The following is a 14637-nucleotide window of genomic DNA, read 5'->3' as shown; positions in this document are numbered from 1 at the left end:
AGGCCTTCTGGAGCTTTCCAGCCTTTATCTGATCCCAGGCTCTGCAGTGTGAATTGCATCTGCTGATTATGTCCCTGCACGCTCCCATCACTAAGCCCTTGGTTTCTGCTGCCCATGAGGAAGGGGATTGGCAATGAGGCATAGCCCCTGGGCTCTGTGCATGGCTGCACTTGTACAGCGACGGCCGTGGAGGGGAAGGTGCAGATGTAAGCTGCTAAGGGCCCATGCAGCAGCCGGAGGATGGGGACTGCAGCCACTGCGCCCTTCGTGATGTCCATAGAGTGAAGGAAGCAGCTTCAGCAGAGACCCTTGGTTACAGCATCTTTCAGGAGCTTCTGGCTGGGTTGAGCTAGGCATTAGCTCACAGAAAGCTCCAGCATATCTCCAAAAGGCAAAAGGGTGGAGGTCAGGCAGGGGACCTGGCTCCAGGTGTGACAGGGTGTCTGTAGAGTGTGCCATTCTTATCAACCGCTCTCATCAAACCCAGATGTCTTTGTCTGCTCCTCTTCCCACCTCTAGGCCCCACGGGGCATCTGATGACCTTCACCAGATGTTTCCATGGGGTTCCTGGCAGCTGGGCAATCAGTTGTTTTCTTGATTGATTTTCAAAGTCATGCTTGAATCATTTTTTTGTCTAACATGTAGGCATTTTTATAGAGACAATAAAATCCTTACACTTAAAAAGAAGCGAGAGCATGGTGGGGTGCGTCTGATGGGGGACTGCTCTGCCATCTCCTCCTTGTCCCTGAAGGAGCTGGCACCCGGCTCTGCTCGTGTTTCCTCCTCATTAATCCTGTGCCCTTTTCGTGGTGAGGATGGAGCGTGTGGGGTGCCCAGCATGGTGCTCCGTGTGGAGCTGCTCTCCCTGCCATGAGGACAACCTCAGGTGCTGTGAAGCCCTCTTCTTGCAGCTGCTGGTGAAGAACATCCAGCTGGAGGATGGCAAGATGATCCCAGCCTCCCACTTCTTCACGGGAGCAGAGAGCAGTGCCCTTGAGCTGTCAGAGGAAGAACTGGTCATGGCAGAGGCTGTGAGGGTAAGAGACCCTTTCAAGGATTCTGGCCACTTGTGCAGGTTGTGTACTGCACATGTGTCTTATGGCTCAGATTCCCTGGAGCTGGGTGTGCACACCCTCTGTGGATGTGGTTACTGACCCCAGGCATAGGTTCTGTCCTGTCTTCCTGTCCTAACTACTATACCATAGTGTTGGTCTATCTCTTCTGTTGCCCCCTTGCTCTCTCCCTCCATCACTGGGGCACTGGAGTTTGGCTGGCTAGGTCTGACTTTCCTAAGGACTCACTGTGAATAGTGGACACATGAAGCAGAAGCCCCTGGAATATACGGCAAAGGCAGATGCCAAGTCCACGGCCCTTTGAGGAGAATGTGTGCACTGTAACCTTCCAGAAAAACACCCTGAGAGGGAGTATTGCACTGCGGCCAGCATGGGCATCGCAGTCAGGCAGACCTGGACTCCAGTCCAGCTGCCCGGCATGATGCCGGAGAGCACTCCCCTCTCTGAGGGTCAGTTCCTTCCACCACCAGTCCAATCAGTGGTCACCTCCTGGAGTTGTTCCTGGTCCTTCCTGCTCCTCCCACTCAGCTCCCTCTCCTTTGGAGGCATGGCATTGATGACAGCATTATTGAATGGAAGGCATTGGATGAATTTCCACCCATTCACTCATCCAATCATGTACTCAGTGAGTTATTTAAGAAGGACATATGAGCTCCTATTAAATGCCAGGTGCTAAGCCAGACACTGGAATGTGACAATAAGCAATGTTCCCTGCTGTCATGAAGTGTCCCTTTCCGGGGGAAGAGAATCAATGAACAGCCCAACATGAATAAGAGAATTTCAGGCAAAGAGAAGTGCCATGAGTGATATAACAGGGTGATGGGAACAAGGAGGCTAGACAACTTTAGAAGGAATAATCAGCGCAGGCTACCCTGGGCAGGACGGGAGGTTTGCCCTGAGAGCTGAGTGGAGAGAGTTCTGGGATAAGGAGGGCTGTGGTGAGTGAAGGTGGGCCAGTTGGCAGTCACAGTGGTGTTTGTGGGTGTTGATGACAAGGGCAGGGGACAGGATTCAGCAAGGGAAGGACATGAGGAGCTGGCGCTGCTCCAGAGGGCTCAGAGCTCTTCCTTAGTAGAAAGCTGAACATTTTGAATGTCTGTAAAAAAGGAGAGGGAAAAAAAAGCCTATTCATTTAAAAATATTCTTGGAGCCCTAGCTCTGGCCTCAGCCCTGTGCCTGCTGGGGTTAACAGGGCCAATTGGACAAACTGGTCTTCTGGAGCTTCCAGCTGAGTAGCACTGGGGGCAGGCTAAGGTTGTATGTTTGTGGAGCTAAGCCTGAGTCAACAGCTGCTACAGCTGTGTCCTTCATCTGTGCACTGGGAAGAGTAAACCCGAAGCCTGTGGGTGCTGTGAGTGGTAGAGGAGAGATCACAGATGGAGAGGGTCAGTTCAGCAGCACCTATGAGCATCTCAGTAAATGCTGGCAGGGAGCCAAACGGTCATCAAAAGAAGCACATACTTGCAGAGTGGGTATCTGTGCAGTGTTCTAAACACTTCAGGAATAGTGGTGTGGTTAAATACTCTAACAACTCCAAGAAGTAGATGCTATTATTACCTTCATTTTCCAGCCAAAGAGCCCGAAGCCTGAGGTGGGGTCACAGCAGATGAGCACAGGCCTGGACTCAGAGCCCTGCTGGTGGAGCTGGAGCCCTGGCCTCCACCGCTGTGATGCTCCGTTGAATGGCCTCTCATCCTTTGCACTGTTATCATGACACCCGTTGGTCACAGCCGGGCTGGCCCTTTCAGAATGCCTTGTCTGGAGGCGACTGGAGTGGAGGGGAGGCAGCCGGGCAGGAGAGGCCAGTGGGGGGCATTGTTGGTGGAGAGAGCCCATTTGGGTGGCCAGAACAGGAGTCAGTCATGTTCTCCGCTCAGCAGAACTCACCAAGTGCACACTGTGGACTGGGGAGGCCATGGGCAACAAGCCTAGTCTCACACCCTCCTGAGCCAAGGCTATGCCAAATTTTCTGAGCTCCTTTCTATACAAAACACCCAGTGCTCTGCCTGCCTCACGTGAGGAACAGCTATGTTCAGCCTCTTGCACAGATGAGGACACAGGCGTTGAGGGGCTGTCTGCATCCCCATGGCTTGTCAGGAGCCAAGCTGGGGTCTGAATGAGGCAGTGTGGCTTTGCAGTACACTGCCTCTCAGAGGTTCCACACACATCTGATAAGGGCTGGTGCATCTCTTAGGCACCATGTGGTGGTATGCCCATACCCAGCAGGTGACCCTTGGCCCCAAGCCACTTGAGTCTGAAGACAGTCTGCCCTGGCCAGCAGAGCAGTCGGTGAAGACTTCAGGGAAGAAGTAACATAGCAGTTGGCCCTGGAGGATGCCCAGGAGGATGCTCATTTAAACATGAGCTGTCATTCAGAGAAGAGCATCATCGGTGGGCAAAGGTCCGAGCAGAGACCTGAGGATAGGCTATAGTCAAGTGGGTATAGGGAATGGCTTGCCATAGCTGCTGATGGTCACGTTGAGGATGGAAAGGGCAAATCCACAGCACCTTTCCAAGAATGATAGAGGGAGCCAGGAAGAGGTTGGGTTAAGGGTGCTGGGGAGCTGGTCCTAGTTGAGCCTATCCCCCTCCATCTGTGGCAGTGACCAGCTGTGGCCTGAGGCCCAGACAGACGTGAGGCATCTTGGGACTCCTGTCCTGAGCAGCCCAAGTGAAAGCCGACCCAGAGAACAGCCATCCCGCTGGATAGCCTACTTAGAATTCTGGATGGCGCTGTGCCTCACACTGGACCATCCATGCTCATCCTTGGGGCGGGCTGGTGGACACTGCTGCCCTCTGCAGGCCCTGAACGGAGGGGCACAGAACCAGCTAGCCTGTCCGTGAGGACAAGACCCAGGCCTCCTGAGCCCCATCAGAATGCTTCATTTTTACCTTCAGAACCACCCCGCACTTTGCTTTCCCTTCCATGCTGCAACCTACTCAAACTCCAGTGTCACTCTTGGGACCTCACTCGGATGGGAGCACCCACGTGAGGCTGGGCGTGAAGTGGGCTTGGGAGCAGCTGGTCCCCAGCCACACCTTGAGCTCTGCATGTCGTCTTCCTGCTGCTTCTGCACTGGCGTGGGGATCCCAAAGAAGTTGGGTCAGGGTGAGGCAGGCAGGAGGACAGTAGCTGAGCTCCTTGGGCTCCTACTTCCCCAAGGAGGCAGTCGTGCTGGGAGCATCAGGCTCTTGGGAGCAGCAGCACCTTGGACAGAGAGCGCAGCCTGGTAGTGGGTGGTCCCAGTGCACATCAGGGGCTGCTCTGGCCAGGGAAGTTGCCCAGAAAGTGGCTGCTCCTGGCCCCCAGGAAGCCCTGTTCTCATTACACCTGTTTTTTAGAGTGCCTGGAAACGGATTCTTCCTAGTGTCCTGGAGGTGGAGGAGTCCACTGATTTCTTCAAGTCAGGGGCTGCATCAGTGGATGTTGTGAGGTAAGGGCCAGGAGTGCATGGGGTCTGGTCCCAGCTGTCTGTAGCTGCGTCACAAACCACACCAACACCTTGTGGCAGGAAACAACCACCATTTGTTATGTTTGTGGATCATTCAGATCAGATCAGAAAGGACTCATGTGTGGCCCTTGGGGGATCACCTTGGATGGTGGTGGGTCTGTAGACCTGCAGGACCTAGAAGAGCCAGGCAGGGGTATCCTCCTCTAAGGTGGCATCTCACTGCTGTGCCTGGCCGTTGAGCCTGGAGGGCTGGCATCTGCTGAGGTGGCACTGCCAACCAGGCACTTATGTGCTGCAGCCCCAGAGTGGCTGCTCTGGGATCTGGTGGCATTGTAGGTGGTGGCTAATGGCTCTGAGCATGCTGGTACCAGCAAAGAAGGCAGATGCAGACCCAGCTGGAAGGCCATTGACCTGATTGTTCTCAGTGGTCACAAGCCTGCCCAGATTCAAGGGCAAGGGCTGGGTCACTGAGAGCCAGGCCTCAAATGGGAGCAGGATCAAACCATGTGCAGCTGTTTTAAAACTGCCACCAGCCCTGACATCCCCAGGGAAACCCAAGCTGTGTGGGGAAAGGGAATGGGCAGGTAGGGATCACCATAGACTAGGTTACCTCTTCTTCTACTTCATATGAATCGCCCTGCTTTCCATTTAACTGTGGTAAGTTCTAATTTGAATAAAGGGAAGGAAGTGGGATATAGTAGAACATCTTTGGTTGCAAACAACCGTAACTTAGTTCATTCTGGTTTAAACAAAAAAGAACAAAAAAGTCAAAAGGATCATGATAGCCTTCTTCAGGCTAATTACTTCAAAGACTCAAATTATGTCATTAACATAATCACTGTCTATCCATTTTGGGGCAGGATTTCTCTTCATAGTGATGAGGTGGCTGCACAGTAGTTTTGTTCTAATTTCTTATGTTATCAGCATTTCCAGTGGAAAGGTCTCTGGTAGTCTTCATATAAGTCCTAGACTTGAATCTGACTGCTTCTGGTGGAGTCATGTGCCCCAGTAAGAATCCGTTGCTGACCCGGTGGAGGCATGCTCTGACTGGTCAACACTGGGTCATGTGCCCACCTCTGGAGCCAAGGATTGAGAGGACTGCATTCAACCCACATCTCTGGAAAGAGAGGGAGAAAATTGTTCCCTCAAAAAGTGTCAATGCTGTTCCCAGAAGCAGATGAGGCAGGTGTTGTAAAGGCAGAAGCAAAGATGTGTACCACATGTGGGAAGAGGTTTCCTGTACTTCAGGAAGATGCAAAGGAAACTCTGTGGAGCTCACTTACATAGAGAAAAATTCATGTGTGAAATTAAGGAAGTGTATTATCAATACAGTGTATAGAAGAGTGAGAAACACCTAGCTAGGCTCTGCATTTGGGTTCCTTCAGCAGAGCTGTAGAATGGGCAGTGCCAATCAGAGGCACTGATGAGGGAAAGGGATCCAGGGTGAGCTAGGGTGTGTGAAATCTAGTCCCCCGTGATTGAAAGGAGAGACTCACATATGTCCAAGATCTTTGGGGGAAAAAACAAGGATGAGCCTAACATTTGTATTCTGGGGTGAGCCAAGAATGCAGCTGCTACCTGACCAAATCAAAAATCCATCTGAGTCTGAATTGAGTGAACACTCAATGACTTGAGTAAACCAAGTCATCCTGATGACAGGTCTCTCTCCTTGAATTTAATGATATTACAATAAGAAGCTTCCTATAAATAGTAGTTTGAGGAGGAGTTCCACGCTGTGCACCTGGAGGAGGTTCTGGGGAGGATCTTAAAAGGGGTTGATTCAGAGGAACAATTATGATCATGAGAATTGGGGATATGTAACCATCAGTTAGTTTTTGCTGTGTAACAAAACACCCCAGACATAGTGGCTTAAAAAAACCACCATTTTTAAAGCTCATGGTTCTGTGGGTCAACAGTTTGGGCTGGACTCAGTGATCTGGGCAGATTGATGTCAGCTGGACTCACTTAAGTGTTTGCAGTCAGCTATCAGGTCAGCTGGGGGCTTGTTGGTCTAGGATGACCCCTTCAGAGAGCCAGTGCAGGCTTGTTCATATGCTGGTGAGTGGGTCCTAGGAGCCAGGGGGTCCAAGGGAGCACATCATATCTGCTGAATTTATTGGCCAAAGCGAGTCATGGTGTTGGCCCAGCTTCAGAATGAATAAGGAAATGGACACCACTTCCTGATGGCAGGTGCTCTACAGGCTGGGACTACAGAAAAGGTGGAGCACTGTGGCCGGTTTTGCAGCCTACCGCACTTATAAAAGGAGGACTGAATTGGGCTTATGTGCTTGGAAACCTTGGACACTACAGATCTCTTATATCTCAGTCTGACTTATGTGTATGGTCAGGTTGAAGTATAAAATTAAGGATTTTTTGGGTTTTTTTTTTTTTTTTAAATAATGCCCAGAAGAATTTTGGACACTTGAGAAAATGGTGTCCTGAGGATGAGCCAGAGCTGCCTACAGCTTCTGAGCTGAGGTTGATGGAGGATGCAGATAAAACTGATTCCTTTTGTTTTTTGTTTTTTGAATACTTAAGAGCATGTATCTTTTTGTTTCTATTATGGTAAAAAATATAGGAGATCTACCTTCTTAACAAATTTTTAAGTGCACGTTCCAGTATTGTTAACTACAAACACAATGGTGTACAACAGATATCCAGATATCCATGACTAAAATTTTATACCCATTCAATAGCAACTCCCTATTTCTCCCTCCCACCCAGTCCCTGGCAACCACCACTCTACTTTCTGCTTCAATGAGTTTGACTACTTGAGATACATTATATGAGTGGAATCATTTAGTATTTGTCCTTCTTTGACTGGCTTATTTCATTGGATAATCAGATTTAGCCATGTTGTAGTATGTGGCAGGACTTCCTTCTCTTTTAAGGCTGAATAATATTCCAGTGTATGTACACACCACATTGTATCTACTCATCCGTTAGTGAACATTTAGATTGTTTCTACCTTTTCACTCTTGTGAATAATGATATGGGAGTGCAGCTATCTCCTTGATCCTGATTTCAAAGTTACTGATTCACAATTCTTCTTTTTTATAAATTTATTTTTTATTGGTGTTTTTTGCAAAAACATATAGAATAACACCCAGTGCTCATCCCATCAAGTGCCCCCCTCAGTGCCCGTCACCCATTCACCCCCACCCCCCGCCCTCCTCCCCTTCCACCACCCCTAGTTCGTTTCCCAGAGTTAGGAGTCTATGTTCTGTCTCCCTCTCTGATATCTCCCACTTACTTTTTCTCCTTTCCCCTTATATTCCCTTTCACTATTATTTATATTCCCCAAATGAATGAGAACAAACACTGTTTGTCCTTCTCTGATTGACTTATTTCACTCAGCATAACACCCTCCACTTCCATCCACGTTGAAGCAAATGGTGGGTATTTGTCATTTCTAATGGCTGATTAATATTCCATTGTATACATAGACCACATCTTCTTTATCCATTCATCTTTCGATGGACACCGAGGCTCCTTACACAGTTTGGCTGTTGTGGACATTGCTGCTAGAAACATCGGGGTGCAGGTGTCCCGGTGTTTCACTGCATCTGCATCTTTGGGGTAAATCCCCAGCAGTACAATTGCTGGGTCATACGGCAGATCTCTTTTAACACTTTGAGGAACCTCCACACAGTTTTCCAGAGTGGCTGCACCAGTTCACGTTCCCACCAGCAGTGCAAGAGGGTTCCCCTTTCTCCACGTCCTCTCCAACATTTGTGGTTTCCTGCCTTGTTAATTTTCCCCATTCTCACTGGTGTGAGGTGGTATCTCATTGTGGTTTTATTTATTTTTTTTATTTTATTTTATTTTTTTTTCATTGTGGTTTTAATTTGCATTTCCCTGATGGCCAGTGATGCGGAGCATTTTCTCATGTGTTTGTTGGCCACGTGCATGTCTTCTTTGGAGAAATATCTGTTCATGTCTTCTATCCATTTCTTGACTAGATTGTTTTTTGGGTGTTGAGTTTGATAGGTTTTTATATAGATCTTGGATACTAGCCCTTTATCTGATATGCCATTTGCAAATATCTTCTCTCATTTGGTAGGTGCCTTTTGGTTTTGTTGACTGTTTCCTTTGCTGTGCAGAAGCTTTTATTTTCATGAAGTCCCAATAGTTCATTTTTGCTTTTGTTTCCCTTGCTTTTAGAGATGTGTCTTACAAGAAGTTGCTGCGGCCAGGGTCAAAAAGGTTGCTGCCTGTGTTCTCCTCTAGGATTTTTTTAAAAAGATTTTACTTATTTATTCATGAATGATGTGGAGAGAGATACATGCAGAGGGAGAAGCAGGCTCCCCTTAGGGAACCTAATGAGGGACTTGATCTCGGACCCTGGGATCATGTCCTGAGCTGAAGGCAGATGCTCAAATGCTGAGCCACCCAGGCATCCTGTCCTCTAGGATTTTGATGAATTCTTGTCTGACATACAGATTTTTCATCCATTTTGAGTTTATCTTTGGATACGGTATAAGAAAATGGTCCAGTTTCATTCTTCTGCATGTGGCTGTCCAATTTTCCCAGCACCATTTATTGAAGAGACTGTCCTTTTCCATTGGATATTCTTTCCTGCTTGGTTGAAAGTTTGTGCCAGTACCATACTGTCTTGATGGTTACAGCTTTGTAATATAGCTTGAAGTCAGGTATTGTGATACCCCCCAGCTTCTTTTTCAACATTCCTCTGGGTTTTCTGGGGTCTTTTATAGTTCCCTAAAAATCTTAGGATTATTTGTTCCAACTCTGTGAAAAAAAGTCCATGGTATTTTGATAGGGATTGCATTGAGTGTGTAAATTGCTCTGGGTAGCATAGACATTTTTCACAATATTAATTCTTCCAATCCATGAGCATGGCACGTTTTTCCATCTCTTTGTGTCTTCCTCAATTTCTTTCAGAAGTGTTCTGTAGTTTTCACAGCACAGATCTTTTACCTCTTTGGTTAGGTTTATTCCTAGGTATCTCATGCTTTTGGGTGCAATTGTAAATGGGATCAATTCCTTGATTTCTCTTTCTTCAGTCTCATTGTTAGTGTATTGACATGCAACTGAGTTCTGTGCATTGATTTTTATATCCTGCCACTTTGCTGAATTCCTGTATCAGTTCTAGCAATTTTGGAGTAAAGTCTTTTGGATTCTCCATATATAGTGTCATGTCATCTGTGAAGAGTAAGAGTTTGAGTTCTTTGCCAATTTGAATGCCTTTTATTTCTTTTTTTGCCTGATTGCTGAGGCTAGGACATCTAGTGCTATGTTGAATAGCAGTGGTGAGAATGGACATCCCTGTCTTGTTCCTGATCTTAGGGGAAAGGCTCCCAGTATTTCCCCATTGAGAATGATATTTGCTGTGGGCTTTTCATATATGGTTTTTATAATATTGAGGTATATTCCCTCTATCTCTACATGGTAGAGAGTTTTTTTAAAAGATTTTATTTATTTGTTTATTCATTAGAGAGAGACACACACAGAGAGGCAGAAACAGGCAGAGGGAGAAGCAGACTCCATGCAGGAAGCCCAATGTGGGACTCGATCCTAGGATCCCAGGATCCCCTCCTGAGCCAAAGGCAGATACTCAACTGCTGAAGCACCCAGGCATCCCAGGGTAGAGAGTTTTAGTCAAGATAGTATGCTTTATTTTCTCAAATGCGTTTTCTGCATCTATCAAGAGGATCATACGGTTTTTGTCTTTTCTTTTATTAGTGTGATTTATCACATTGATTGATTTGCAAGTGTTGAACCATCCTTGCATCCCAGGAATAAATCCCATTTGGTTGTGGTGAATAATCCTTTTAATGTACTGTTTGATCCTATTGGCTAGTATCTTGGTGGGTATTTTGACATCCAAGTTCATTAGGGATATCAGTCTGTAATTCTCCTTTTTGGTCTTAGGTTTAGAAACCAAAGTAATTCTGGCCTCATTGAATGAGTTTGTAAGTTTTCCTTCCACTCCTATCTTTTGAAACAGCTTCAGTAGAATAGGTATGATTTCTTCTTTAAACGTTTGATAGAATTCCCTTGGGAAGCCATCTGGTCCTGGACTCTTGTGTCTTGGGAGGTTTTTGATGACTGCTTCAATCTCCTTGCTGGTTATTGATCAGTTCATGTCTTGTGTTTCTTCCTGTTTCAGTTTTGGAACTTTATAACTTTCCAGGAATGCATCCATTTCTTCCTGATTGCCTAATTTGTTATCATGCAGTTGCTCTTAATAAATTTCTAAAAATCATTTGTATTTCCTTGGTGTTGGTCATGATTTCTCCTCTTTCATTCATGATTTTAGTAATTTGAGCCTTTTTTTCTTTTTAATAAGTCTGGCTGGGGGTTTACCTATCTTATTAATTCTTTCAAAGAACCAGCTCCTGGTTTTGTTGATCTGTTCTCCTGTTCTTCTGGTTTCTATATCATTGAGTTATGCTCTAATCTTTATTATTTCTCTTCTCCTGTTTGGTTTAGGCTTCATTTGCTGTGCTTTCTCCAGTTCCTTTTGGTGTGAGTTTAGCTTGTGTATTTGAGGTTTTTTCCAATTTTTTTTCAGAGAGGCTTGTATTGAAATGTACTTTCCTCTTAGTACTGCCTCTGCTGTAACCCAAAGGTTTTGAACAGCTGTGTTTTCATTTTTGTTAGTTTGCATGAGTCTTTAATTCTTCTCTAATTTCTTGGTTGACCCATTCATTCATTCTATGACCCATTCATAGGCTGCTCTTTAAGCATTGTTTGAGTTTCTTCCAAATTTCTTCTTGTGCTTGAGTTCTAGTTTCAAAGCATTGTGGTCTGAGAATATGCAGGGAATAATCTCAGAATTTTGGTATTGGTTGAGACCTGATTTGTGATCCAGTACGTGGTCTGTTCTGGAGAAAGTTCCACGTGTACTTGAGAGAATGTGTATTCAGTTGCGTTAGGATGTAATGTTCTGTATATATCTGTGAAGTCCAGTATGTCATTCAAAGCTCTTGTTTCTTTGTTCTGCTTGGATGATCTGTCCTTTGCTGAGAGTGGAGTGTATGATTATCTGTGTGTTTCTTTACTTTGGATATTAATTGGTTAATATAGTTGGCTGCTCCTACATTAGAGACACAAATATTTATAATTGTTAGGTCTTCTTGTTGGATAGATCCTTTAAGTATGATATAGTGTTCCCCTTCATCTCTTACTACAGTCTTTGGTTTAAAATCTAATTTATCTGATATGAGAATTGCTACCCAAGCTTTCTTTTGAGGTCCATTTGCATGGTAAATTGTTCTCCATCCCCTCATTTTCAGTCTGAAGGTGTCTTTAAGTCTAAAATGAATCCCTTGTAGATAGCATTTGGATGAGTCTTGCTTTTTTATCCAGTCTGATCCCTGTATCTTTACTGGGACATTAACCTACTCACATTCAGAGTGATTATTGCAAGATATGAATTTGGTGTCATTGTATTTCCTGTACAGTCCCTGTTTCTGCAGATTGTCTGTTTCTTTGGGGCCCCTCTTTGCTTTACAGGGTCCTCCTTAATCTTTCTTGCAGGGCTGCCTTGGTGGTCACATATTTTTTTCAGTTTCTGTCTATCCTGGTAGCTCTTAATCTCTCCTTCTATTCTGAATGAGAGCCTTGCAGGATAACATATTCTTGGCTGTATGTTTCTCTCATTTAGTACCCTGAATAGATCATGCCAGCCCTTTCTGGCCTGCCAGGTCTCTGTGGAGTGGTCTGCTATTAATCTTTCTCCCACTGTGTGTTAGGAATCTGTTGTCTCGAGTTGCTTTCAGGATTTTCTCTTTATCTCTGAGATTTGCAAGCTTCAGTATTATATGTGAGGGTGTTGATCTGCTTTTGTTGATTTGGAGAGAGGTCCTCTCTAACCCTTGGATATGAATGCCTGTTTCCTTCTCCAGATTAAGGATGTTCTCAGCTATGACTTGCTCAAATATACCTTCTGGTCCTCTCTCTGTCTCTCTATCTGTGTCCTCAGGAATTCCAATAATATGGATGTTATTTTTTTCAAAGTATCACTTAATTTTTTGAAGTCTCTCCTCATGGGCTATTAGTTGTTTTCCTTTATTTTCCTCAGTTTCCTTCCTTTCCATCAACTTGTCATCTATGTCACTTATTCTCTCTTCTGCCTCTTTTACCCTAGCTGTTAGAGCATCCAATTTAGACTGCATCTTAGAGTATTTTTAGTTTTTCCTAATCTCATTTCTGCACTAAGAGATTCTCTAGAGTCTTTTATGCTTTTTTCAAAACCTACTGGTAACCTTATAATTGTAATCCTGAACTCCATCCCCAACATCTTACATAAATCCATATCGATTAGATCTGTGGCAGAAGGTATTATCTCTGGTTCTTTTGTGGTGAATTCATCCTTCTATTCATTTTGTCTAATGCAGAATGGCTGTCTGAGTGAGCTAAGCCAAAAATATCAACCATGACCCAAGCAAAATACACACTAGACAATTACGAAGAGGTCAGGAACTAGAAAATAGAAGAAAAAAGATAAAGAAAAAGAAAAATAATAAAAAAGAGAAACAAAAAAAGAGGGAGGAAAAGGGTGAGGAGAGAGAATATAATCCTAGAGTGAATAAAACAGGGTTATCCACTTGGTTCTAAGGGTATTTTGGTTAGAAAATAGTAAATTCCAAATTTATAAAAAATGCAAAACATATACATATATATAAATATATATATATATAATTGAGTACAATAGAAAGAAGCCCTAAATGAAGAAAATATCTACAACATGTAGTTGTAAAATATGAAAGTTAAAAAAATAGTTAAAAAGGAAGAGTTGATAAAATAAGAAACTATTTGAGATGGAAAAAAAAGGAAAAGTATTGGAAGATTTTAACCTGAAAGATAAACAAATCATAGGAGAAAAACCTTGAGTTCTATACACTATTTTGCCCCAGTTCTAGAGCTTTCCAGTCCTGTCTGGTCAGTAAACTTGCTGTTCATCTGTTCTTCCAGCTAGCCTTCTAACAGAGGGGACTGCTGTGCTGATTTTCAGGTTCTGCCTGGATGGATTTGCACTGCCCCTTGCCATGGGGCTGGGCTCAGTGTGTTTGCTGTGTGAGATATTTTTTAACGAAGGCATCCTGCACCTCTTTTGAGGGTGAAAGAAAAAAAAATGACTGTACCCCAATCTCCAGCCCTGGAGCTGAGTGATATGTACGAAACTCTGTAGACCGCCAGTTGCCTGCCCACTCAAGTCCTCCCTGGAGGCATGTGGGGGACACTGATTTGTGCAATTTGTAGACAGGGAGAGCTTTTGCCTGCTTGTGTATGTACCTGCTCTACCCCTCCCAGAAAAAGCGGAGAGTCATCCTGTTTCTGTCCTTTGCTGGGCCCTGGCATGGAGAGCATTCACCTGGTAGAGTCAGTCTAGAGGAAGGGACCCAACACAGAGAGGGGTCAACACAGAGAGAGGTCCCTGATCTGGCCATGGTTCCTTGTTAATGGCAAAAGAATCTGAGCCTTTTCCCAGGCTTATTGACCTAAGCCTGTCTCCCCACTCCAAGACTTGGCTCTACTGGCTCAGGCACCCCTGTTCTTTCTGTGCCTCTGACATATTGAGACTCCTATGACCCCTGTGATCCTTCCCCTACTTCACCTTGAGTACCTTTCAGGCAGGGTTGTCTCTCACAGGAGCAGATTTCTATAGGTCCTGATCTCAAGCTCCAGGACTGTATCAATTTTCTGCAGCCAGCTTACAAAGGTTTCCTCCCTCAGTCATTTATCTTCTAACATATTCCCTCCATTTCCCTTTTCCACACTCCTACCTTGCAAAAAGTGGTTACTTTTCTATTTGTACAGTTCCAGCCATTCTTTCTGTACATCTCAGGTTGAATTCATAGGTGTTAAGGTTGGTTTGATAGTTTTCTGGTTAAATTTAGGGGACCAGATGAAATGAGAACCCCTACTCTTCTGCCATTTTACCTCTCTCCCTTAATTTTTTATTTAAATTCAATTAGCCAACATATAGTAAGTACATCATTAGTTTCAGATGCAGTGTTCAATAATTTGTCAGTTGATAACACACCCAGTGCTCATCACACCATGTGCCCTATATTGGCCATTATTTCTTTAAATAAGCTTTCTGCTCCTTTCTCTCCTTTTTCTGAAACTCCCAATAATGTATA

At 44.9% G+C, this 14637-nt stretch overlaps 1 protein-coding gene across 7 annotated transcripts in view; it reads left to right on the top strand.

Annotated features, from left to right (window-relative positions):
• ALDH1L1 (aldehyde dehydrogenase 1 family member L1) overlaps positions 1–14637 on the top strand; it is a 111167-nt gene that overhangs the window by 39187 nt on the left and 57343 nt on the right. For all 7 annotated transcript variants that reach the window (XM_077857557.1, XM_077857556.1, XM_077857553.1 and 4 more), the window contains 2 exons: positions 912–1037; positions 4416–4507. In XM_077857557.1, the coding sequence (XP_077713683.1) occupies positions 912–1037; positions 4416–4507 (218 nt within the window). The remainder of the gene's footprint in view (positions 1–911; positions 1038–4415; positions 4508–14637) is intronic.

Source organism: Canis aureus, chromosome 19 (genome assembly GCF_053574225.1).
Source record: "Canis aureus isolate CA01 chromosome 19, VMU_Caureus_v.1.0, whole genome shotgun sequence".
Taxonomy (NCBI): domain Eukaryota; kingdom Metazoa; phylum Chordata; class Mammalia; order Carnivora; family Canidae; genus Canis; species Canis aureus.
This window is presented reverse-complemented; position numbering and strand designations above follow the sequence as displayed.